The sequence below is a fragment of the Pongo pygmaeus genome, chromosome 9 (assembly GCF_028885625.2).
Source record: "Pongo pygmaeus isolate AG05252 chromosome 9, NHGRI_mPonPyg2-v2.0_pri, whole genome shotgun sequence".
In the NCBI taxonomy this organism is placed as follows: domain Eukaryota; kingdom Metazoa; phylum Chordata; class Mammalia; order Primates; family Hominidae; genus Pongo; species Pongo pygmaeus.
In genome coordinates, this window is record NC_072382.2 from 74,293,784 (window position 1) to 74,320,204 (window position 26,421).

The 26,421-nt window shown below is 55.6% G+C and overlaps 1 protein-coding gene across 1 annotated transcript in view; it reads left to right on the forward strand.

The window, feature by feature from the left end:
- ARHGEF17 (Rho guanine nucleotide exchange factor 17) overlaps positions 1-26,421 on the forward strand; it is a 60,814-nt gene that overhangs the window by 30,293 nt on the left and 4,100 nt on the right. The window contains exons 2-18 of the mRNA XM_054440889.2: positions 8,280-8,357; positions 14,226-14,408; positions 16,931-17,047; positions 17,259-17,351; positions 17,573-17,749; positions 18,106-18,156; positions 18,422-18,531; positions 18,639-18,724; positions 21,221-21,339; positions 21,708-21,921; positions 22,474-22,547; positions 23,427-23,626; positions 23,820-24,121; positions 24,601-24,850; positions 25,142-25,228; positions 25,567-25,634; positions 25,846-25,994. Of these exons, the coding sequence (XP_054296864.2) occupies positions 8,280-8,357; positions 14,226-14,408; positions 16,931-17,047; positions 17,259-17,351; positions 17,573-17,749; positions 18,106-18,156; positions 18,422-18,531; positions 18,639-18,724; positions 21,221-21,339; positions 21,708-21,921; positions 22,474-22,547; positions 23,427-23,626; positions 23,820-24,121; positions 24,601-24,850; positions 25,142-25,228; positions 25,567-25,634; positions 25,846-25,994 (2,358 nt within the window). The remainder of the gene's footprint in view (positions 1-8,279; positions 8,358-14,225; positions 14,409-16,930; positions 17,048-17,258; positions 17,352-17,572; positions 17,750-18,105; positions 18,157-18,421; positions 18,532-18,638; positions 18,725-21,220; positions 21,340-21,707; positions 21,922-22,473; positions 22,548-23,426; positions 23,627-23,819; positions 24,122-24,600; positions 24,851-25,141; positions 25,229-25,566; positions 25,635-25,845; positions 25,995-26,421) is intronic.

The following is a 26,421-nucleotide window of genomic DNA, read 5'->3' on the forward strand; positions in this document are numbered from 1 at the left end:
TGGATGGCATTTTGTTTACCACCTAAACCTTCAGGAGAATCTGTTCATGTCACTGTCTTGGAACAAAGGAGGCTGAAGAAAGGCAACCACCGCACCAGGGAGGTGGGGGTTGGGGGAGCCCAGCTGTGTGCACCAGGCCAGGGGAGGTGGAGTGGGGCTCTCACCACTGGGGAGAGGGTGGGGTTTAGGAGCCTGGGCCCTGGAGGTGGCTGGTAGAACTGGGTTCTACTTCTTACCAGCCAGGTGACCTCTCTGAGCCTCAGTTACCTAGTTTGTAAGAAGGGAGAGTAATAATAATAGAGTTCTTGATGTGGGGCTGCTGTGGGGATTAAAGGAGCCAGGACGTATAAAGTGATGGTAGGGTGCCTGGCCCCTGAGAATTGTCCAAACAGCATTAGTGGTGTGGCAATTCTGAGATTATGGGGTTCCTAGTGTTCCAGTTTGGGCAGCTCTGGGGCCCAGGCACTCTCTTGACAGATTTAATAGGGTTGTGCCTCCACTCCCAGGAGCCTGATGAGGCCTGCTGCCCCAGAACCGGCATTTCTCCTTCACCACCTGCATCATGCTTGCCATTTCTGTCTCAGTTCCTGTCTTCCTTTGTAGACTGTGGTGCCCAGTAGGGCACAGACCTCTTTCCTTACCTTTAAATCCCCAGCACAGTGCTTGGCATCTAGTAGGTGCTCTATGAGTATTTATTGAACTAATCAACTAATGAATAAAATAAAAATGCAATTGATTACTCATCCATTAAACCAGGTATCCGTGGATTCATTCATGTATTCATGACTGTCATTGATCTGTTCATCCATTAATTTATTTATTCATCTATCATGATTCCATCCTTTCATCCTTTCATTTATTCAGCCATTACCGGTTATCTGTCCATTTGTTTGTTCATCCCTATGTCTATTCTTTCTCACCATTGGTCCCATTTGGTCCAGCACCAGCTGGAGGACCAGGTGGCCCCCAGGTGGACAGTGCCCAGATGCAGGAGGTGTGGGTGGGCTCAGACTGGGTGGTGTGTCCAGAGGCAGGTAGTCAGGGTATTGGGATTCCCTCAGAGATGGGGAAGTTGTCAGCAGATTGGACAGAAGTAGAGAGGGTTAGGTGCTCCCCAGGGCTGGTAGAAAGGTGGTCCCACAGACCTGGGACCCCCAGCCTGCCCCTCCTGGAGTGGGGTGGTACTCTTGTAGAGCAGAACCCTTTTTCCCCCTCTCTGTCTTGCCTTCCCTGACTAAGGAGCAGGTGAGAGTGTGGCTCTTTCATGGGAGAAGAGGTGTTTATGGTGGGGTGTGGGGTATGGAGAGGAGGGCTGGGTAGGCCTACACCAAGCACCTTGTATACTTACAAAAACTCTTCTGAGCCACACTCATTCTATACAACTGCACATACCCCAAAGGAAAATAAAATCAGCACTCAGAACAGGAGCTCAGAGGAACAATAGCAGAACCAACCTGCATAGGGGTACCGTGGCCCACCTGGTGCCCTCAGCCCCCACCCCAACTGACCTCATCCTCAAGGGCTCTGATGCCTGTGCCGTTATGGGGCCCTCCCTGGAAACCCTGCCTCAGCGACCGACCCATGTGCTCCTGTTCCTTCTCTTTGCTTCCTTTCATCTCCCCGAACCACCAGCCCCACTCCATTGCCAAGACAACAGGCTTGGATCTAATTAGTCTTCCTTAATGAAGCAGCAGCAGTAAGCAGTGCCTTTGGCACCAAGTCCCGCCCCCTTCTTGGGGGCAGGGCCTTTCAGTGAACTCTGTCTTCTGGGCACCCATATGCCTGTGGATCTCTCGACCTCAGGACCTTGTTCTTGCCATGCCTCCCCCAGGAAGCCGTCCCTGAATACTTTCCTGTGAAGCAGCAGTGACTCCCTCTGCTGAGCCCTATGAGCCCTATGAGGAAAGCCCTGTGTTGTCTGGGAGCTCCTGGAGGCCAACAAGCGTGGACTGATCTCTGTAGGGCCCCATCCCACTGGAGCTAGTGAGGGAATGGATGCACCTCTCTAAATCCTGAGCCACACACTGCCTCTCAGCCACTCAGAGGAAGCTGATGCCCAGGGTTGTGTAGCTTGAGAGGGTCAGATGGGGGACGAGGTGCCCTGAGAGAAAGCCAGATGTGGGTTAAGTATCCTCAGTGACCAAGCAATGAGCCAGGGATGGGGCCCTCAGACCACCACTCTGCATGTGCTGTGGAACCTGGATGTCTGGACTGGATCACAGGCCTGTCCATCCTCCCTTTCAAGCCACCACTCAGTCAACTGGTCTGGCTGTTCCAGACCCCCTGCATGCCCAGCCCTGGGAGGAGGAAGAGGAGGAGCAGGCTCCATCCGCAGGGAAGCCCACAATCCATCCAGTTGGGAGGGTAAGCGGCAGAGAGCTGTTCAGGCTGGTCTGCCTCTCAGTCAGTAACTGCTGGGCATGTGGGGAGAAGGGAGGAGGAAGAGCTATTGGGGGATCGTTTATTAAGCCAGCCTTCCTTATAAGTGCCTTGGCTTACAAAAGGGACAAGGATGCTGCCCTCAGGAAGCATATAGTCTCCTGGGAGGAGATGGGCCTCAATCTAGTAATTGCTTAAATGTATATTTACAAACTGCAATACATGGTTAAGGTAAGGAAAACTGAGAGCCTTTAAGAGCAGAAATTAGATGCACATGACCTAATCTGAGGATCAGGGAGGGCTTCCCTGAGGAGGTGACATCTGCACTAAAACTGGTCTTTTTTCTTTTTGAGACGGAGTTTCGCTCTTGTTGCCCAGGCCGGAGTGCAATGGCACGACCTCAGCTCACCGCAACCTCAGCTCACCTCAACCTCCGCCTCCCGGGTTCAAGCTATTCTCCTGCCTCAGCCTCCCGAGTAGCTGGGATTACAGGCATGCGCCACCACACCCGGCTAATTTTGTAATTTTTTTTTAAATAGAGATGGGGTTTCTCCATATTGGTCAGGCTGATCTCGAACTCCCAACCTCAGGTGATCTGCCCGCCTCAGCCTCCCAAAGTGCTGGGATTACAGGCGTGACCTACCGCGCCCGCCCGAAACTGGTCTTAAAGGAAAAGAAAAAGCATTACTAGGAGAGGGAAAAGGCATGAGCCAAGACCCTGAGGCAGGAGAGAGCATGGTCAGTTTCTGAAAGTTAAAACGGAAGTGACTGGAGCACATGAAGCAAGGAGATGAGAGGAGTTGACAGATGGGCCTGGCTTGAGCGATGGGGTCAGGATGTCTGTCCACTGTGCAGGAAACTCAGGGGAAAGCAGGTTTGGGAGAAGGAGTCAGCTGGGGGCTTGGTGAGCGTGGCAGCATGCAGCACACTAAAAGGCATGAAGTTGGCCAGGGCTGAGGCACAGCTGCAGGGTGCTTCAGAGCCCCCACCATCTTGCCGGGTGGGAGCTAGTGCAAAAGCAGGTTGCTGGCCCCCACCCCTCAGTCCAGATTGAATCTGGGATAGGTTCTGCTGTCACTCTGGGCTTTCAAGCAGCAGGTTGTGAGGATCCTGCTTGGAGACAGTCTAGGGGTGCACAGTATAGGTACGGGAGCACAGTCTAAGGGTGGGAGCACAGTCTAGGGATGGGAGCACAGTCTAGGGGTGGGACGGATGGACAGGGACAGGACTGGAACCCTCCAAGATGGTCCCAGGTATAGGACACAGGCCAAGCTGGGTCGGGGCAGGGGTAGGGATGATTCAAGGTGGGTGATTTGAGTGATAGCTGCCCTCCTTCAGGCCCAAGAGCTCCTCCCTTGGGTGGAAGATCAGGGATGTGTATGTGTGCACATCTCTAAATGTCCGAGCCTGGACATATGTGCCTGTTTCTGCCGGCAATAGTTATGTAAACACAGAAGCACTTGTCTGGGCCCAACGATGGATCATGTTCGTGTGTGTCAAGCAAGGTTCAGGTCTGTAAGGGACTGTGTTGATGTGGGTGCACTTGGCCCGACCCCCTTGTGCATACGGGTCCAGGCCTGAGGGCAGGTTTCCATGAACGTGGCCTATTCCGTGTAGGTGTGTTCGTGCCCCTGTGTGTGTCCCGTGCTCCGTGGCTCCTCGGTGGGAAGCTGCGTTCAGCGTGTGCCGGCGCTGGGTGCAGGTGCGGAGGGAAAGTACATGTCACCGCCTTTGTCCACGGGTGTGCGTCGACTTGTGTCCCGGGGCGGAGGATGGGTCCGTGAGCGGACGCCGCCGCGTGGGGGAAGGGGCGGGTGCGAGGGCAGCCCAGAGCGTGCTGGGGGAGATGGGGCGGCGCGGAGAGGGCGGGGACCCTCCTCCCCACAGCGGCGCCGCGCGCGCCTGGCTCGCCGGGCGCACTCCCAGCGCGGAGGAGGCAACAGCGCCGCAGCCGGCCGGGCCGCAGCCCTCAGATCGACGCTGGAACTAACCACCGCGACCGCCACTGCGACTGCCGCCGCGGCCGGGCTGAGCCCTTAGGGAGTGAGAGTGGGAGGCGGCCCCTGACTCCGCGCCGACCCCCGCTCCCCTCCCTCGCCGCCACCCCGGCGCCCCCGCCCCGGCGGCGGGCCGGCCGCATGCTGCAGATGGTGAAGACCCTGGCCCAGTTCACCATCGCGCTGGAAGACATGCGCGATATGGGCCCAGCTGCCGCCTCCGGGGAGCCCGCCGGGGGCAGCAGCACTGACGCCGAGGAGCCTGGGAAGGCCCAGGTAGGAGGGGGAGGGACAGCCAGGGACCTGGGCCATGGCCTAGAACTCAGCCGACCCAGGAGCCAACCCAGGTGACGGTGGGGGGAGGGGAGGCATGGGGCGCAGGGGTTCTCTGTGACCGGGGATGGAGACCTGGAGATTGAGAGTGAGGAACCCTGGCAGGCGGTGGTGTGGCTGGCAGGGCGCTGAGGGTCAAGGCCTGGTGGCACTCCGCTTGCAGAAGTGCCTGTGGAAGCCGAGGCTGTCGCCAGTGGTATCGGGGGTCCACAGGCTCAGGAAGGAGGTTTTCCCAGCCCTCCTCTTAGGCTTGAGGTGGCCCTAGTGTATGTGTGTGCTGGAAGGTAGAGTCAGTTTTGCACCCCCACTGCCATCCTCCCCCTGCCGCTGGGCCTGCTGGCCCTTGGAGGAGTCATGCTGCGGTGGAAACAGCAGCGTCCCGGTTCTCGCTCAGTGTGCGTACCCCTGCAGGGGAGGGGAGGCGTCTTGGGGCTGTTTCCCTGTCTTTGTGTATCTCTGGGCCTGAACTCTGTGCCATGCTCCCGGGCCCAGTGGGGGCTGTAGTTCTGTCCCCTCCCTGTGCTGTGATGTGTCTCTCCACAGCCTCAAGTCTCTGAGCTGGCGGGCCTGGTTCTCAGCTGCGTGACCTGGCTGCGTTTTTTATTTCTGTGTGGGGTGGCTTGCCTTTATGGCGTCTCTGTGTGCGTGTCTGTCCTCACACTGTGCCCATCAGGGTTTCAGTCTTTGGGTTGTGATGCCCCAGTCATCCCAGGTGTGGCTCCCTCTGTCTTCCTGCTGTATCCCCTAGTGCCCACCTCAGTGCCCGATGTAGCGAAGGTCTGGGGATGGGGCTGGTGAGGGATGAAGGGCGCTGTGGGGAGGCTGGGTCTGAAGGGCTGTTCCGCCCAAAACAGGTGGGCCTGCTGTTCAGGCTGACAGCTGCGCTGTCTGCCTCCTGCCTCCCCTGTCCACCCCCGCAACCCCCGCACACTACACCCGTGTCTGGGCACGTGTGGAGGGCTGCTCCCGCAGTGACAGGGAGCTGGCCTTGTTTTCTGTGTCTTTACCTGACAGCTGAGTGACAGGCCACTGTGCTCTGCCGCAGGGAGGTGGCTGGGAGAGGCGGGCATTGCAGCGTCAGCCTCCACGTGTCACCCCAGCCTCCCGGCATCAGGCACAGCGCCAGCCCTGCCTCTCAGGAAGCCTCCCTGACCGTGACCATTGTGGCGCCCGCTGGGCCTGACGGCCGTTGTGTGGGCGGAGGAGTGTGGCTGAGGGGCCCAGGGCCGCGCTTGGCCTGGCCCTGCTGTCAGGGAGCTCCCCACGCCGTCTCACTGAGGGGGAGAAAGGGTGGACACTGGTGACCTGCTGCATGTGGACAGAGCTGCTCTGCTCACTGCCGCCTTTGCCTTCACGGTGATGGACAGAGCTGCTCTGCTCACTGCCGCCTTTGCTTTCACAGTGATGGGAGGGAGGGGTTATTAGCTCCATTTCATGGAAGCGAATGTGGAAACAGGGCCATTAGGTGACACCACAATCACACAGCCAGTAAGGGCAGTGTTGGGGACCTGTGGCCCATGGCTGCCCAGTCTGGGCGAGAACTCCAGGGGCTGGGGCCCTGAGAGTCATGAGGTGGCTGAAGAGACCCTGGTCCTTGCTCTGCCACTCACGGGCTGTGTGATCTTGGACAAGTCATGTCACCTCTCTGACATGACCCCTCACCTGTGCAGTGGAAATGGCAACACCTGTGTCACAGAGTTGAGTGTGAGGCTGAAGCAAGACCATGTCTGTGGGGTGCTGAGATGTCCCTGGAGTGGGGTAGGGCAGGATTAGGCATCTGGGCCTGTCCTCGGGAGGCCTTCCTGGCCCTCCACGCTCTCCCAAGTCTCCATCCTACAGTGAGCCTTGCTCACACTGCCTCCTTCTGGAAGCTGCCCTGGTTTTTTAGAGGTCACAGGAGTACCGAGGATAGATGGTCTGCTTGTCTCCAGAGGCTCTGAGGCTCTGGTCTGCTGTTTCCGGAGGCCCTGAGGTACCTTCCCACCTGTCAGAGCCCAGGGCTGGCAATGATGGGCTGGCAAGGATGGAGAGAGTCAGCCCCCCTTCCTCCCTGCCCCAAGGGGTGTCCTTCACACCCCCACCACTGAGTTCCTAGCATGGGAGCTCACTTTTCTGAGTGTGCTTCATTATAGGACACTGTGGGGACAGGCCTTGCCCCTGAGTCCCTGGTCAGAGGGCACGGGATCTGAAGTGGGTGTGCCACAAGCAGAGGGGGAGCAGTGGCTGGGTCAGGCAGGCTGGACAGGCCTGGGCTCAGGTCCACTAAGACATGAGCCCTGGGTATAGCAGTGACCAGGACAACCCCACTGGTTGAGTTCCTACCCTGAAGGACTAGAGGTGGAGGCTGGAGGGATGCCACAGACATGGACACCCTGGCATTGCCATCTGCACAGCACTTGCTCGAACCAGTAGGCCTTGATGGCAGGAGCCTGAGATACGGTCCACAGATGCTCAGGCCAAGCCGAGACCTGGGAGGGGAGGGGAGAGAAGAGAATAACCCAGAGATCTGGAGCCTAGAGGAGTTAGGGGCCTTGCCCAGGATCATTCTAGGGCCTTAGAGGGGTCAGGAGTGGAGTCTAGGGGTCTAGGGCTTGGAGTGGAGTCTGCCAGAGAAGGGAAGTTGTTGGGGCTGGTGCTATCTGGGAAGGCTTCCTGGAGGTGGGGATATGGGGGGAGAGGTGTAGAGACCGGTGGAGAGGAGCAGCAGGTAAGTTCAGTCCCAGGGGCTGAACACAAGGCCTCCCAGACAGGGATGAGCACCCTGTGCCTGGGGGTGTGGGTGCAAAGGCTGTGTGACCCTTTAGGGACTCAGTAATTCAGGTCATCAGATCCATAGGATGGAGGCATTGGTGTCTGGGTTTCCTTTTTCCCCTCCCTAACATGAAGAGAATAACAACATGTACCTCACAGGGTGGCCAGGATTATTGAATAATATGTCATGCTTAGAACAGTGCCTGGCGCATAGGAGGGCTTAATTAACGTTTTTAAATGACAGAATTGGGATCCAGCCTTGTCTGAGACTGGCTGAACCCTGGTACTGCCCAGCTGTGTGACCTTCAGCACTGACTTCCCCTCTCTGGTCCACAGTGTCTTCCTCTGTAGCAGGGTGATGGTGTCTACTCTTAGGGATGGTGGGCAGCCCAGCCAGGTGGACATGTCCCCATAGCGCTGAGCCCGAAGGTGGGATCTTCAGAGTTGGCAGCTGGAGTGGGTGCTGGCCTGGAGGCATTGTTCTTTGCAAATGTGAAAGGTTATTGATTTTTTTTAAGACCCTTTTTCAATAGCCTGGCAGAGGAGCCAAGAAGGGGGTAGATGGGGCAGGGGCGGAGGAGTGAGCGCCTAACTGTGCAAGGCCACGTGTTTGAGATGTAAGTTGGGGGCAGGGGGAGCAGCTGAGCAAAGACCTGGCAGAGTGGAGGGCCTGGGGGCCTCGGGGGAACAGCTGGGAGCTCTGGGCGGCAGGAGGGCAGGGAGAGGGTGTGGGCGGGTTCTCTGGGCGCCACGTGGCTACAGGTGATGGGGTCTGGGGGGAAAAAGACCCCTGTTCACCCTCTGCTCCTGTCCCCACAGGACATGCGGAAGCACGTGGCCATGACCCTGCTGGACACAGAGCAGTCGTATGTGGAGTCGCTGCGCACCCTGATGCAGGTGGGGCTCGGGGCCCACTCCCCTGAGAATGGCCTTTCTGAGCCTAGGAGGCTTTCAGATGGGTGTGAGCAAACCCCTTTCATGGACAAGGGACTGAGGCCAGAGAGCCGTGTCGCTGGCACCCGTCGCCTTTCCATGAAGAACCCCCAGCGTGGCCATCCCAGAGAAGGAGGAAGCCTTCTCCTGAGCAAGAGAGAATGCAGAGGGGCCAGGCCACCCCAGGGCAGGCGTCCCTACCCTGCTGTTATTCCACGTCCCCCTGGCAACCCTGACCCTGAACTTAGATCCATGAACTCCCTCTGGTGTGCCCCCTCCATTGTATTCACTGACTGGGAAGTATGAGTTGAATAGAGTTCAGTATTGAGCACCTGCTGTGTGCAGGCCCTGTTCCAGGTGCAGGAGACACAGGGATGAATAAGAGAGCCCAGCCCCTGCCACAGGAGCTCACTGCCCTGCTGAGTACATAGTGGAGTATATAGGCACTCTAGAAACATCGAGGGGCACCTGCTAAGCGTGGGGTCAGGGAGGTTTCCTGGAGGAGGTGCTCACTTCCACCGAGACCTGTCTTCTCAGCAGCAGGAATGGCACATTGCAAAGCCAAGTGAGGCCTGGCACATTCGGAGGTCTACGTGGCCAGCACAGAGCACAAGGTGCTGGTCCTATAGCTATGCTGTCGGAGTCGGCAGAGGCCACACTGTGGGGGCCTAGAACACCAGTTGGAGGCAGTAGATTCTGCCAGGGTCCCTGGATGATCAGCAAAGGGCTTTGAGCAGGGGAGGTGTGTGGCCTGATTCATGCTTCATGAAGTCTGTCTGACAGCTGGGAAGGTGGGTGGCAGAAGAGGAGGTCAAGGCCATTGAGATCAGGCAAGGATAGAGGTTACAGGAAGGGAGTGCTGGGGACAGACACTCAGGAGGTGGACTGGTCAGGCCAGGCGTGGTAACCGGTTGGATGTGGGGGGCAAGGTGGGGAAGCCCGAGATGACGTCTGGGCTCCTGGCCTCGGATAGGTGGGGCCCAGGGGAGAAGCACAACTAGAGCAAGGTGGTGAGTTCAGGCTCAGACATGAACCTGGGAAGGCCCACAGCCTGGATGCACACATGGCCTGGGGCTGGATGAGTGTGGACCTGAGCTGAAGTGGGGCCTGGCAGTCACCGTTGAGGATGAATTTGCCCAAGCTAGCTGGGCAGAGTGACAGCAAAGGGTAAAGTTAGAACCTTCACCCTATGGAAACATCCACAGCATTCACTCACTCACCATTCATTCATTCACTCACTCCACAAATCCACGGTGAACCCCTTCTGCGCTCCAGGTAGTGTTCTCTGTGCAGGGGCATTAGTGGTAAGGGCCTGTCTCCTGGAGCTCACGGTCTATGGCAGAGACCGACAGTGACCAGCCAGACATCACACACAGTGACACGTGGTGATGCAGAAGTGCACACACAGAGAACCTACACACAACAGGGATACGCCTTAAAAGAAGGGAAATTCTGACATCCTACAACACGGATGAGCCTGGAGAACATGACGCTAAGTGAAAGAAGCCAGTCTCAAAGGACAAGCACTATCTGATTCCACTTGCATGAGGTTCCTGGGGTAGTCAGACTCAGAGATGGAAGGTAGGATGGTGGGTGCCAGGGAAAGGGTGCCAGGCTGGGAAAAGAGGGAATGGGGAGTTACTATTTAATGGGTACAGGGTTGCAGTTTTACAGGATAAAAAGAGTTTTAGAGCTGGATGGTCACACATTGTGAATGTATTTAATACCATTGAACTGTATATTTAAAATGGTAAATTTTATATTATATATATTTTACCATAAAATACATTGCGTTTGTTTATTGTTTTTAAAAAGTGCACGGGGAGATGAGAACACAGAAGGGGGCCTACCCTGGTGTGGGGGTCAGGGAGGGCTCCCTTGGGGTTGGGGTATTTAGCTGAGACCTGAAGGGTGGGTTGATTTCAGCAGAGAGAGCCCGGAGGGATGGCTCCCGGCAGAGGGTATGTCAGGGACAAAGGCCGGGAGGCTGGAGGAACCTAATGCAGCAGGGAACCAGAGGTGGCCGGGTGGCTGCAGGAAGGAAGGCTGCTGGGCATGGAGCTGGGCTTTCCTGTGCATGCAAGGAAGCCACGGGAGGGACGCAGCCAGAATGCCAGGCAGGAGGAGTAGACATGGCAGGGGCCTGAGGGGGTCCTTTGCCATCCCCTAGGTGAGAGTTGGAGGCATTAGGGTCAGAGAGTCCAGGGTTGAAGTCACTTGCATCCTCACTGGGTGATACTAGCCTAATCACCTCACCTTCTCTGAGCCTCAAGTTTGCCTGCAAAATGTAGCTAATCTACCTATCTCCCATCAAGAAGACTTAAAGGTGAGCCAGGCGCGGAGGCTCACACCTGTAATCCCAGCACTTTGGGAGGCTGAGGTAGGCGGATCACCTGAGGTCAGGAGTTGAAGACCAGCCTAGCCAATGTGGTGAAACCTCATCTCTACTAGAAATACAAAAATCAGCTGGGCGTGGTGGCAGGCACCTGTAATCCCAGCTCCTCCAGAGGCTGAGGCAGGAGAATAGCTTGAACCCGGGAGGCAGAGGTTGCAGTGAGCCGAGATCCAGCCACTGCACTCCAGCCTGGGTGACAGAGCGAGACTCTGTCTCAAAAAACAAAACAAAAAAAACAAAAGGTGAGACGGCACCCGTGCCTGTTCACAGGCAGGAGTGAGGAGCAGTGGAGAGCTGGGAGCAGGCAGGGCCTGGGCATGTCTTTCTACCTCTGCCAAATCTCCCAGACCCATCCAGGGCTGCACTTGGGAAAGGGTGCAGGACCTGTGGGTGGAGGAAGCCAGAGTGTTGGGTGAGCAAGGTGGAGGTAGACAGGAGGGTGTCACGTGAACCCAAGGACCGTCCCTGGAGGCAGCCCTGGAGTGTGGGAGGAGGACTGAGGTCTGGCTCCAGGTCAGGAGCATGACTCTATAGCCAAGCCACCAGCATTCAAACTTGGCTCCATCTCCTGGCCAGCTGTGTGACCCGGAGCATGTCACATAACCAGTCTCTGCCTCAGTTTCCTCATCTGTAGAGAGGGGATAATAATAGACCTGCCTTAAGTGCAGATAATTAGAGAGGCATGTTTATAATTTAGCATACTGCCTGCAGCTCTGCAAGCATGGTAGAAAGTTGCATTTAATCTTTGTATTAACCTTGTGAGGTAGATATTATGTTCTTTATACAAAGAAAGGAAGACTCACAGAGGTTAAGAAACTTGCCCAGGGTCATCCATCTAGTGAGTGGTATTAGTTGACATTCACTGAGTGCCCACTATGTGCCAGGCACTGTTCTGAATGCTTTAGAACAGTGAGTTAATTCATATAAGCCTGACTATAAACCCCATTTTGCAGATGATGCAGCTGAGACACAGAGAAGTAAAGCTGCTTGTCCAAGGTCAGAGTTAGGAAGTGCCACACCCTGGGTTGAAACCCTGTCATTGTGCCTCTGGGTTCTCCCTGTCACCCACTAGTCTACACTGCCTAGAGCACAGTGGTATTCAAATTGAGATTGGACTCCATAGTCCCAGCGTTAACTTCCAACGATCACTGCCCTCACTAATTGATAAGTGTTGTTCTGCAGGCCAGGTGTTCAAAATGAACAAAGAAGTTAAATAGAAGTTAGGAGCCAGAAGGAGGGAGGATTTGAAACTAGGTCCCAGGGCTACACCCCTTCCTCAGCGTCACCCTCACCCTCTGAGCCTATTTTCAACTCTGACACTCGAAGCTAACAAACGCCCCTTCCCCTGACCACCCTGACGAGCCCCCTCCCCCTGGCACCCTGATCCCACTCCTCTTTTCCGTAGCACTCACTGTCTTCCACCATGCTGTATAGTAATTTACGTATTTATTGTGCTTCTTTCCTGCCTCCCACCACTCACGTGTCAGCCCCACAGGGGGTCTGTGCAGTGAGGTGCCCCAGTGCTGGGCGGGCTGAGCATTGGTGAGTGAATGGGGCACTGGCTTGTGCCAGGTTCCGCATTGGGCTCTCAGTCATTGTTTGTTCTTTCCTCCTGCTGTGTGCCCGCTTCTGTGTGGGGTGCCGGGACCCTGAGGTGAGCGGTTTAGCTGCTGCTCCTGCTCCTTGTGGAGCAGCGGGCCCTGACCCAGCCCAGGAGCTGGCTCACCTGGGGGTAGGAGACTGCCTGCCTATCTCCTCACCATCATCCCGGCCTTTTCAGAATCCCCAGCCAAGAGAGAGGATTCTGTTGAGCTTTACTTTCTCAAGCTTGTTTTACAAAACAAGCCAGATTTTTAAAAATGTTTAATATAAATGTTATTGCAACATCACATATGCTTTTTCAAACAACACCCTCCTGTTTCTTTAGCCTGCAGTTACAGCGTAGGGCCAGTAGAGGGAGACCTCTCCACAAGCGCACCGGCCCCTGAGCTGGGCTATTAAAGCTAGGGGAACATCTTTGCATGTAGATTTGACGTAAAATAACGGGAGTTTTAGTCACAGACTGGCCAGCAGATCTGAAATCTGTATAACAGCGTTCAGAGAGTGTCATTAAGAGCCTCCAGTAACTTCCCATATGGTCTCGTGATCTCCCACGACCCTCCCTGCTTTACCTTCACACCATTATCGCCTTATTTATTTATTTATTTATTTATTTAGTCGCTCAGGCTGGAGTGCAGTGGCGCAATCTCGGCTCACTGCAGCCTCCACCTCCTAGGTTCAAGCAATTCTTCTGTCTCAGCCTCCCAGGTAGCTGGGACTACAGGTGCACACCACTAGGCCCAGCTAATTTATTGTATTTTAGTAGAGACGGGGTTTCACTGTGTTGCCCAGGCTGGTGGCGAATGATGGCGAACTCCTGAGCTCAGGTGATCTGCCTGGCCTCGGCCTCCCAAAATGCTGGGATTACAGGCTTAAGCCACCGCGCCCTGCCACATTATCGCCTTTTAACTGACTATGAGATTTCCACACGTCATCCATTCTGAGACTCATGGTCTTCGCATTTTAATATCCCTAAATCAGGGTTCATTCTATAATTGGTAGCATATCATAATTTAATTGGCAACCAGTTTTTCTTAAATATAAAATAATGGCCGGGCACAGTGGCTCATGCCTATAATCCCAGCACTTTGGGAGGCCAAGGCAGGTGGATCATTTGAGGTCAGGAGTTCAAGACCAGCCTGGCCGACATAGTGAAACCCTGTCTCTATGAAAAATATAAAAAACTAGCTGAGTGTTGTGACGCACACCTGTAATCCCAGCTACTCGGGAGGCTGAGGCAGGAGAATCACTTGAACCCGGGAGGCGGAGGTTGCAGTGAGTTGAGATCGCACCACTGCACTCCAGCCTGGGTGACAGAGCAAGACTTCATCATAAAATAAAATATTTCTTAGATTTGATGAAATATGATTTTTTAAAAAATTTCTTCCGTTTGTGTGTTTCATCAGACTAGATCCTAAGCTCTATCAGGACAGGGATTGTGGTCTTTCTTATTCACTGCTGTCTCCCAGTTCTTAGAACAGTGCCTGGTACATAGTAAGTGCTTAGTAAATCTTTGCTGAGTTAGTGGTGGGAGGTCTTTCAAGGAGCCCCATCTTGCTTTCCTCATTCCAAGCTCTGTTTGTTCATGCATTAAACAAACCAATCCTGAGCATCCTTGCTCCCATCTTGTGCCAGGCCCTGGGCTCAGCGATGAGGGCATGAGCTTAGATCTTCCCATCTCCCTCCTGGAGCTCTTGGTCTCATGAGGGAGATGTGGAAGGCAGGGCGCTGAGCTGCAGGCCCGGGTGATTCTGTGTGCACTCACACAGGGGCCCTGTGTAGGTGGGGTGGGGGCGGCATCTCTGAGGGAGTGTGCACCGACCCTGTGGGTCCTTCAGGGCTACATGCAGCCGCTGAAGCAGCCAGAGAACTCCGTGCTCTGTGACCCTTCACTGGTGGACGAGATCTTCGACCAGATCCCCGAGCTCCTGGAGCACCACGAGCAATTCCTGGAGCAGGTTCGGCACTGCATGCAGACCTGGCATGCCCAGCAGAAGGTGGGGGCCCTGCTCGTCCAGTCGGTGAGTGGCCCCGCTGCTGCCAATTCCCATAAGCACAGGCCCTCCTGGAAGGGGCTGGATGTGGCCACAGACCCCACCCCCACCCACCCCACCTGGATACTGACTCTGTTCCCAGATCTGACCATAGAACTTGGCTAGACATTGGTACTTACCCCAGCCCCTGGGTGGACCTGAACTTGGACACTCCCCTACCCCAGAGCTTGGCCAGACTCTGGCACGGACTCCGACCCCAGCCAGACACTGACTCTGATCCTGGACCCTACCCCGCCCCCGGCTGGCACTGACGTGACTCTAGTCCTGACCCCAAGCTGGTGTTGACGCTGACCCAGACCTCAGATGGATGCTGGTACTGACCTCCACCCTATCTTTACTGGAACCAAAATAACTGCCCTGGTCCTGACCCTGGACTTGGGTTGGATGTTGATGCTGGCTGAGTCTTGACTTTTTCTCCATCAGATACTTTCATCATAATAGCATACCTGTTTGCTAGGCATTGTTCTAAATGTGTTGTATCTATCAACAGCCCTGGTAGGAGAGTGCGTTGGTTACCCTGATTCTAAAGATGGTGACTGAGACATGGAGAGATTGGTAACCTGATGAAAGTTACAGTTAGGAAGTGGTGGAGGACTCAACTCCAGAAAGCCTGGTTCCAGTGCCCCGGCTTCCCCTACCCCATACTGCCTCTCACCACAGGCCAGATCACCACTGTACACTTGTCAAGCTCCCACAATAGCAAGTGAGATCTTAGAAAAGGTATTGACTTCAGAATTCAAAAAGAACATCGAAAGCAAAACCAATAAGCATTTAATTAAATGCCTGTAAAACATAGCATGCCATTTTCATTCATTGTTAAATTTAGTATTTATAAGAATTTAATTACATTTGAAAAACTTCCAGTTCCATTTTATTTTGCCAGAATTCCCAAGAATACACCATGATGACTGATAAATCATAGCCAAATGCAAACTAAATGGTTTCTCAGAGCCACATAATTTCAAAAGCAAAATTGTAAAAATTCTTGCAAAAATTTTACAAGTGAAAAATTATATCTATTTCTGTGGGATGTATGTTTCAATATATTTGCTATGCTGTGGTGTGGGGCATTGAACCATCTTAGAATGGCCTTGCTGACCCAGAAACTGATGGGACCAAACAGGGGTGATGGGGTCCCAGCTTGGATTGAGTGCTGATGTCTCCAGCCCATCATCACTCTCAGTGTCAGTAAGCTCAGCCCCCTGCCTGGACCTTGATGCTGACCGTGGACTACGGCGAAGCCCTGGACCCGGAGGGGTCAGCACAGGATGCTGTGTCCCAGGGTGGGGGTGGTTGGTGAGGGCTGTCTTCCTCCCTTTGCTTCTTCACGCCCTGCCCTATTCTGTCCAGAGGCAGGGACAGTTGGCACCTTAGAGGGACAGGACTCTGGCCGGGCGCAGTGGTTCACACTTGTAATCCCAGCACTTTGGGAGGCCGAGGCGGGCAGATCATGAGGTTAGGAGTTTGAGACCAGCCTAACCAACATGGTGAAACCTCGTATCTACTAAAAATACAAAAATTAGGTGGGTGTGGTGGCACGCACCTGTAATCCCAGCTACTCCGGAGGCTGAGGCGGGAGAATCACCCGAACCTGGGTGGCGGAGGTTGCAGTGAGCCGAGATCGTGCCATTGCACACTCCAGCCTAGGTGACAGAGTGAGACTCCATCTCAAAAAAAAAAAAAAAAAAAAAGACAGGACTCTGAGGGGTACAGAAATATCACTAATATGGTCACGTAGCTTATCCACAGTACAGTTGAGACAGGAACCCAGGTGTCCTGGTTCCCAGACAAGGCTTCTTACTAATAACCTCCATATTTAGTCCACCATCAGCATCGAGCAGGTATTAGCCACCAGCTGTATGTCCTGCCCTGAGCTGGGCTTTACTGTGGGTGGGATGGGAGCACTTTTCATGGAGAGGGAGAACTTGTCCTAGGAGATCAGGAGAAGCCAGAGGCCAGGTAGAGTACCAGGCAGAGCTCTAGTCAGGGAAAGGAGTACTTCCGAGAGGAGGAAGAACTGGAGCACAGCCCTGAGGCGGGGCGAGATTTGGATGAGGAAGGGCATTCCTGGTGGGGGGATCTGCATAAGCAAAGGCCAAATGGCTAGAATGAGTCTGTCACTCAGAGAATGGGGAGAGGGAAACCTGCCTGGCTGGACTTCGTGAGGGTGGAGGTCTAGGGATGAAATGCCTAGCTGGAAGTGAGAGAACCAGGTCTGAGCTCACAGGATACATTCAGGTCTACATATGTGCATACATGAACAGTCACACCCAGATGATATGAGCACTCGTATATCCATGTGTACACATGCACATACGCCTAAACACGACCACACTTAGAGCCACAGGACACGTGCCTGATCCCTTAGAGATTGTATCATTTCTAGTTGGAGGGAAAAGATGGTGACTCATGAATCAGTGAAAACTAGGACAGGGTGAGGTGGGGTGAGGGACACCTTGAGGGTCCCCAACCTGCCTCCTCCTCCACAGTTCTCCAAGGATGTCCTAGTAAACACCTATTCCGCCTATATCGATAATTTCCTCAATGCAAAGGATGCTGTGCGTGTGGCCAAGGAGGCGAGGCCTGCCTTTCTCAAGTTCCTAGAGGTACTGTGGGCTAGGGCAGGGGGATAGAGGTGACCCTCACCTTGGGCCAGCTTTGAGGGTCCCAGGAGCTCCCAGCATGGGTACCATATTCACAGCCAGTGGGCCAGCCTCCGCTCTTAGGCTGAGCTGGAGGGGCTTGGTGGGGACCTGTCCCTGGACATAGTCTCCCTGGCATGTCATTCCTCACATGGTGCCCATCCATGGGTTTCAGCAAAGCATGCGTGAGAACAAGGAGAAGCAGGCGCTGTCTGACCTCATGATCAAGCCTGTGCAGCGGATCCCACGCTACGAACTTCTGGTGAAGGTGGGCATGGAGCTGGGTGGGCAAGTGGGCAAGGCCTGGAAGCATGGGGGGATACAAGGAGGTCTAAGGCCCCTGCCTCGTTGAGCCTGACATCAGGGTCCGTAGGGGTCAGGTAGGAAAGAACGTTCTTTTTGGTGTCTACCCGTAGTCCCTCCTGCTCCAGCAGTCTGGGGCCCCAGGGGTAGCTAAGCAGTCAGGTCTGGTCCCCATTCCCACCCCAGGACCTCCTGAAGCATACACCTGAGGACCACCCGGACCATCCACTCTTGCTGGAGGCACAGCGGAACATCAAGCAGGTGGCTGAGCGCATCAACAAGGGTGTGCGGAGTGCCGAGGAGGCGGAGCGCCATGCCCGTGTGCTGCAGGAGATAGAGGCTCACATCGAGGGCATGGAGGATGTGCGTGCGCCCTGCCCCACCCCACCCTACCCCACCCCACCCACATCTGTGTCCACTCGGCCTCTGTGTGTATCTGTGGCCACCTGGAATCGTGGCTGTGTCCATGTCCAGAACCACAGTGTGTTTGCATCCATGTCTGCCAGCCTCTGTGGCCACACGTCTCCACCTGTCTGTTCTTCCACGTCTGTCTCTGACCTTGGGTCCTGTGGCTTGGCAGCACAAGGGCATTGAGGGTGGGCAGCATGCTGCTTCCATTGGCCTAGCCCATGGAGTGGGGCCGAGGGATCACTGGGATTGTGGAGGGGATAGGGATTAATAACTGGCCTTCGAGATGCCTTGTCCCTCCTGTCCCACAGCTCCAGGCCCCTCTGCGGCGGTTCCTGAGACAGGAGATGGTCATCGAAGTGGTAAGAAGTGTCCCAGTATCTGCCCAGCTGTCCCCACCTCCTCACTTTGTCCTCTCTTCTGCTCACACCCTCTACCTGCAGGTCTCCCTGCTCTTTCACCCCGAGGGGAGCCCTGGTTGAGTCCCCACTCTGCTCTGACTCTCTGGGAAGCTGGGGAAGAGCCCTCACTCTCCCTGGGTCTCAGTGTCCCCTTGGGCACTATGGGCAGGTGGGTGGGCTTCTGGACTGTGTCCACCCAGCCTGAATTCTGCCTTGGGCTCCACAGAAGGCGATCGGTGGCAAGAAGGACCGGTCTCTCTTCCTGTTCACGGACCTCATCGTCTGCACCACTCTGAAGCGAAAGTCAGGCTCCCTGCGGCGCAGCTCCATGAGCCTGTGAGTGGCTGGGCCGGGGTTTGAGTGGTGCCAGCAGGGGGAGCAGTTGTCCCTCTCTGAGCCCCACTCCCTGACCCTGGCCAGAGCGCTCCATTGGCTCCCCACAGGTACACGGCAGCCAGTGTCATTGACACAGCCAGCAAGTACAAGATGCTGTGGAAGCTGCCGCTGGAAGACGCAGACATCATCAAAGGTGGGTTTGATGCTAGGGGTTCTGGGTGTTGGGGTCTTCCTCTGAGAAGCCCTCCTGGAGGGTCTGAGCTCCAGCCAGTCTGGCTGCTTGTCCAGCTGCTTTTCCACTTTCGGGCCTCGCTTTCTCATCCAGTGCAAGGGGGCTGGCATGAAGGACCCATTTGGCACCCATGGAGCCAGACAATCTGTCCATACACAGCTCCTTCCAACTGGGCAGGGACCTAGGCTGGCAGCGGGAGCTGGGTGGGGGTGGTGCACAGAGAGCAGCATCACTGTAATTAGCCATTGATTCATCTGTGCAAAATCATTTGAGCGCCTAATATTAGATGATGTTGCACTGTCTGGTTCAGCGGTTTCACACACAGGGAACAGACACTCGCTTGAGTTACTGCAAGCAAAGGGTTGATTGGAGCCGTCCATGTTGTTTGGGGCTGAGACTGATGGGAGCTGAGGCAGCTTCCAGGAGCCGCTCCTCCTGCGGCGTCTGTCTTTCTTCTCTTCTTGCTGAGTTGGCTCTGTTCTCACTGCTGTTAGCTTTCCCTGCTTCCTCATAACTCCCGTGATCAGACCCAGGCTGGCTCCTGGCTCACCTGGAGGGGAGCTCACCTGGAGCTTGGCCCTCAGGGTAACAGACAGGTTTGCCCGGCCCCTTGGTGAACCCAGGCCTGCCCACTATGTAGGAGTACCAGCTGATTATTACTCTAATTGGTCCAAGTCAGTAGAATGACCACCTTTAAGTTAGGTGCCCACTCCTGGTCCAGTCAGCTGTGAGCAAGAATGGGGCAGGGTCATATGGAAGAAAACATGGCTGCCCAGGTGGTGAGGGTTGGGATGGGACAGTTTCTGTCAAAAGGAGTAGATCAGCTTCGTCTCTTCAGGCTGCTTTAACAAAAATACCACAGACTGGGCAATTTATAAACAAGAGGAATGTATTGCTCACCGTTCGGGAGGCTGGGAAGGCCAAGATGAGGGTGCCAGCAGAACTGCAAGGGGCCTGTGCCTCACAGAGGGTGCCTTCTATGTGTCCTCACTTGGCGAACAAGCTCCTTCAGGCCCCTTTATCAGGGCACAAATCTCATTCACAATGGTTCCCCCCTCATGACCAGGTCACCTCCCAAAGATCCGCCTCTTTTTTTTTTTTTGAGACGTGAGGTCTCACTGTGTTGCCAAGCTGGAGTGCAGTGGCACGATCTCGGCTCACTGTAACCTCTGCCTGCCAGGTTCAAGCAATTCCCCTGCCTCAGCCTCCCGAGTAGGTGGGACTACAGGTGCGCGCCACTACGCCCAGTTAATTTTTTTTTTGTATTTTAGTAAAGACGGAGTTTCACCATGTTGGCCAGGATGGTCTCGATCTCCTGACCTTGTGATCTGCCCACCTCGGCCTCCCAAAGTGCTGGGATTACAGGCGTGAGCCAACAAGTCGGCCAGGTCTGCCTCTTAATACCAACACACTCAGGATTTGATTTCAACCTGTGAGTGTTGAGTGGACACAAACATTCAGGCAACAGCAGGGCTGTTCCCTGCCTCGGCCTGGCAGGAAACTCCACTGCCATCCACCGGGCACACACTCTTCTTCCCGTAGACACAGTGAGACAGCCTCCCTGTCCAGCGTGACTCCATCTTACAGTTACAAAGCGTGCCCTCCCCTCCTCAGCAGGCTGCCCCTCACCCCACAGGGTTCTTGGTCACAGGGCCACTTCAGACAGGACTTGCCAGTCTCAGGGTCCATGTCTCTAGTGCTGTCATGACCCGTGCAGGGCTGCCTTACCATTCTGCAACCTGTGGCCCAAATATTAAATTTATATACACCAATAACACATTCTATAAACTAGATTGGAGAAAAACAGGAAAAGAAACTCATTTAGGAAAAAGCAAAAAGAAACTTCTTTTCCCTTGATTTCAAGACACGTATGTCCTGGCCCAAGAGTTGAGGGACAGCTCCATGTATGGACCACTGGTCCAGAGTGTGCGTCCCAAGCCTTGGGTTGAGGGTGGCAGGCCGTCTGCAGGACCAGCCGCTTGGCAGTGTTCAGGTATGGGATAGGACCATAGAAATCCAGGGCACCACGCACTGCCCCCTCCTTTGTGGGGCGATGAGTCTCTTGGTCAGCATGTGTGACTGCCTGGGGCTCTGCCTGCTCTGCCAGCACGCCCACGGGAGGCTGCAACGCTGCAGCAGTTCCGTGTCAACCAGGGCCTGTGTATCGCAGAGCTGCCACCATTTCATACTCCATGCTCTCCTGGGAATTCTCCGTGGGCCTGACATCCTGCGCCACATGGCTCTGAATCAGGCCCAGTCCCCAGCTCACAGGGCTGGGGTTCCTCTGGGAGCTGCCTGTTAACTTTTTTCCCAAGAGCTTGGGGTTTCTATGCTCTCAGTTTGTCAGGTCTCTCCCCAGGCCCAGCTGCAGGCTATGCAGTGAGGGAAGGAGAGTCTGTCCCAGCCTGACCTTGTCTGTCTGTGTATCAGTCCACGGCCTTCCTCTTTCCCCTCTAGGGGCATCCCAAGCCACCAATCGGGAGAACATCCAGAAGGCCATCAGCCGCCTTGATGAGGACCTCACCACCCTGGGCCAAATGAGCAAGCTCTCTGAGAGCCTTGGTTTCCCCCACCAGGTCTGTGCCCTCTGCCTGACACTGGGGAGCCAGGGGGTGGGAGGCTTCTGACCCTATCTGAGAGATAGACAGCCCTGACATTTGCCTGAGGGAAGAGACATCCCTTTCCCTCATCTGAAGGCAAAAATTGGCAGCCTCCCTGCATATGGGGGCAGTAACATGTTCTAGGTCTGAGGGTGGAGACATAGCTGCATCCCCATCGGAGGGTGACAGAGGCCCCATCCCCCATCTATCAAAGGAATCCAGGTCTGAGGGAGGAGACAGTCCCACTTGCTGTCTGAGGAGAGAGGCAGGTCCCCACACATTAAGGGCAGGCGCAGGCTCTAGTGAGATGCTGGGGCCTGAGGCCTGGGCCCTCTTCCCCACAGAGCCTGGACGATGCACTGCGGGACCTCTCAGCTGCCATGCACCGGGACCTGTCGGAGAAGCAGGCGCTGTGCTACGCACTTTCCTTCCCGCCAACCAAGCTGGAGCTGTGCGCCACTCGGCCCGAGGGCACCGACTCCTACATCTTTGAGTTCCCTCACCCTGACGCCCGCCTTGGTTTTGAACAGGCCTTCGATGAGGCCAAGAGGAAGCTGGGTAAGCCAAGGCACATGCTGGCCCTCTCCTCCTAGAGCTTCCAGGCAGGAGCCAGAGGCATCTCATAGCTGTCTGTGACTTCAGGAGCCAGAACCACAGTGCCCTGTGCTCCGGCTCCACCTGGTGGGGAGGGGGGCTTCTGCAGTGAAACATCACACTGAATAATAGCTGTGGCCTCCCTGGCAGGGAGGGGATTCCATGGATAGGGTCTCACTGTCTGCTGGACCTGCCCCATAGTGGCACCGATAGCCAAGACCCTCCCCATAACCTCCCTACACACACTCTGAGCAGGGCTGGATCAGGGAAAGCTATTGATCAGGGTTCATGGCTTAGAAGATCCATAGAGACCTCTGGCTCAAACCCGTAGACAATACACATGGGAAAAGATTGAGGCCAGGAGCAACTGCCTTATTCTAATGTGGCTGGGATCAGGTCTTCCCCTAGAGAGACCCTGAGGGGCAGGGGAGGAAGGGGAATGGGGCAGGGGGAGGACCAGGGTGAGATGGATGCTATGCTAAGCAGGGTCTGTCTGTCTGTCCATCTCCACTACAGCATCCAGCAAAAGCTGTCTAGACCCTGAGTTCCTGAAGGCCATCCCCATCATGAAAACCCGCAGTGGCATGCAGGTATGTCTGCATCTGGGTCACGTGGGTGCATGTTTTCAAAGCCAGCAGGTGTTCATGAATTTTTGTTTTGTGTACGACATTGTGTATATGCCTTGAACATTGCTATTGCTCCTTATGTCTTGGAGAATTCAGCTCTCTGTACATGTGTGTGGGTGCTGCATATGTATTACATGTATACATGTATATGGGTATGCTTCGTGCATATCTGTATCTGTGCGTGTGAACAAAGGCTATATGAATGATGGGAAGTAGCTTCATTTATGTGCTTGTATGAGGCTGCATACATATGTACAGAGGTTACCAACATCACATTTTTTCTATGCATGTATCCATGATTATATCTGGGGATATGTGTGTGTACATGTAGGCATGATGCCTGTATCCCACAGGCATGAGTGCATTTAATGTGTAGAGGGTCACATAGGCAAGGCGCAGTGGCTTATGTCTGTAATTCCAATACTTTGTGGAGCCAAGTTAGGAAGATCACATGAACCTAAAAGTTCAAGACCAGACTAGGCAAGACCCTATCTCTACAAAAAATTCAAAAATTATCCACGTTTAGTGGCGCGCCCCTGTGGTCCCAGTTACTCAGGAGGCTGAGGTGGGAGGATTGCTTGAGCCCTGGAGGTCAAAGCTGCAGTGAGCCATGAACCCACCACTGCACCCCAGCCTGGGAGACAAAGCAAGAACCAATCGAAAAAAAGACAAAAGGGTCCTGTGCCACGTGTATGTGTACGCGTGTGTAGAGGGGTGTATAGGGCATCCACACACACCCATGCAGGCCTACCTCCCTCCATTCTGCCGGGGTTTCCCAGGAGTGGGGATTGCTGGCAGCAGTTCCTCCATTCACCTTCTCCTGTCCATTGGCGCCTCCTGCAGTTCTCCTGCGCGGCTCCCACCCTGAACAGCTGCCCGGAGCCCTCGCCTGAGGTGTGGGTCTGCAACAGCGACGGCTACGTGGGCCAGGTGTGCCTGCTGAGCCTGCGTGCCGAGCCAGACGTGGAGGCCTGCATCGCCGTCTGTTCCGCCCGCATCCTCTGCATCGGGGCGGTGCCTGGGCTGCAGCCTCGCTGCCACCGGTGAGGCCTGGGCGGTGGGGTGGGCGGCACCGCGGGCCTGGGAGACCCAACCCCTGTCCCAGCACACTCTGAGGCGGCCCCGGCGTGGTTGTGGGCGGGGCCCGGCAAGTGTGGGCGGGGTCGGTGGGCGTGTCCGCCATTGGGGCCCCGCCTGGCTCGTAGCTGCTGTCATCCTCACTCCCTCTTCTCGCAGGGAGCCTCCTCCGTCGCTGAGGGGTCCTCCAGAGACGGCACCGGAGCCCGCCGGGCCGGAGCTGGACGTCGAGGCCGCTGCGGACGAGGAAGCCGCGACGCTTGCGGAGCCGGGGCCGCAGCCCTGCCTTCACATCTCCATTGCAGGCTCGGGCTTGGAGATGACGCCGGGCCTCGCCGAGGGTGACCCCCGCCCAGAGCTGGTGCCCTTTGACAGTGACTCTGACGATGAGTCTTCGCCCAGTCCCTCGGGGACGCTGCAGAGCCAGGCCAGCCGGTCCACCATCTCCTCCAGCTTTGGCAGTGAGCTTTGGCCATCTCCTCCAACTTGGCGCTGGCAGGCAGGGTGGACTGCCCAGAGGAGGGGGAGAGGAGGGACCAGTGCAGGGCAAAGGCATGGCGTCAGACCTCAGAATGTTAGCACACAGAGCAATGAGGGCAGAGGATGTGACACTGAGGATCCAGAGGACAATGGGACAGTCAGGCGGGATCATGAAGACCCTGGAGCACTCAGCTAAGGAAGCTGGGGTGCTGGTGGAGTGGGGACCCACGGTGTGGCCACTGGATCTGAGGGGCCAGGCCAGATCAAGGATTCTGTAGTGCTGAGCTGTCGGTGAGCAGGGCAGCAGGGCAGCAGGGCAGCAGGCCAGAGCAGGCTGGGGAAGAACAGCTTTGAGAGGCCCTCCGGAGGGGCATGGCCAGGAGGGATGCATGGCCTAGAAAGATATCAGGTCCCAGGCCTGGCAGAGGGGGATGGAGACAGAGACCTTTGTCTCCCTCAGATGAGGAGACCCCGAGTTCCAAGGAGGCCACGGCAGAGACCACCAGCTCAGAGGAGGAGCAGGAGCCAGGCTTCCTGCCACTGTCTGGCTCCTTTGGGCCTGGTGGTCCCTGCAGCACCAGCCCAATGGATGGGAGAGCCCTTCGCCGCTCCAGCCGCGGCTCCTTCACCCGGGGCAGCCTTGAGGACCTGCTGAGTGTCGACCCTGAGGCCTACCAGAGCTCCGTGTGGCTGGGCACTGAGGATGGCTGGTAGGGACAGGGGAGGGACTAGGGACACAGTGCCAGAACTCTGAGTTCCCTGCTCTGGAAATCATGTGGTCCCCTGGAGCCAAGGCAGGAGGGCTTTGGGTCACACCTCAGGGGTACTGCTGACCAGGAATGTCAGTGGGTCTGACAATCCCAGGGAGGCAGTGGGACCGCAGTACCTTGGGCAGGCACCCAGCATTGAAGACGTGGTGCTATGGGCAAAGAGGTGGAGGGATGACTCCAGGGGCTGGTGTGTCCCAAGCATTTGTCCCAGGTGCATACCTCGATCCACAGTGTCCACGTATACCAGTCCTCCGACAGCATCCGTGACCGCAGGAACAGCATGAAGCTCCAGCATGCGGCCTCTGTGACCTGCATCTTGTAAGGCCCCAGGGTGGCCCTTCCTGTCTAGACTCTTCTCGGCCACATGTGCAGGCCTCTTTCTGTTCATCTGGTCCCCCTGCTCTACTGTCCCTCCTGTGTGTGGAGGCTGGAAGCCAGAGGCCTGGCCCTAGGCTAGCTGTGCCTCTTACACACTGTGTGAGCTCGGGCAAGTCACTCCCTTTTCTTAGTCTCAGGCAACCCCCACTTGGAGAATAAGGGGTGGGAAGAGATGGCCTCTAGGGAGCCATACCCACTCTATCTGTGGTTCCCCTGGTCCTGGGTGACCCACTTTGGCTGCCTGAACTCCCTTACTGCTTCCTCTTTTCTCTACCCAGGTATTTGAATAACCAGGTGTTTGTGTCTCTGGCCAATGGAGAGCTTGTGGTCTACCAAAGGGAAGCAGGTGAGTATCTGCCCTCCCCCACACCCTGCCCCTGTCCCCTTACTGGTGTTGGGGCTCTCTCCTGGAGATGTGGCTTTGGGCAACTCCCAGGCCCTCTGTGGGCCTTGGTGTCCTTGCTTATAAAGGGGAATGTTAACATCTCATTTCAGGGGAGACTGAGGCTCAAATTTAGAACTAGAGTGAATTTCCTGTTTTCTTTACCCCACTCCAGGCCATTTCTGGGACCCCCAGAACTTCAAATCAGTGACCTTGGGCGCCCAGGGGAGCCCTATCACCAAGATGGTGTCTGTGGGTGGGCGGCTGTGGTGTGGCTGCCAGAACCGAGTCCTTGTCCTGAGTCCTGACACGCTGCAGCTGGAGGTAGCAGGGGGTGGGGGAATGGAATTGGTGCCATGGGATGAGCTAGGTCCGTGTGAGAGGGAGATGGAGACCATGGTAGAGGCATAAGCAGCATCCAGCAGAGGGCTAGGGCCTTCCTCTGACCACAGAGTGACGCTGGCCAGTCCCTGTCCTCCTTTGATCCTCATTTCTTCTGTAGCTGATGAGGAATACAGTAAATGTCCCATATACATTAGGAATCTTATTCATCCTCCTGCCCACCCTATCTCTCAACTCAGGTTTTAGGGTCCTTTGGGGATAGGACAAGAGTCCTTTCTGATGTCAACATCCATTAGCATTAGACTCTGGCATTTATTGCTGCACATGTCACTTGCACCCATGTCAGAAGTATCCAGGGGCAACGAGTTCCCTTAATTTCTCTCACTTATTCCATTGTTGGCTGGGTAGG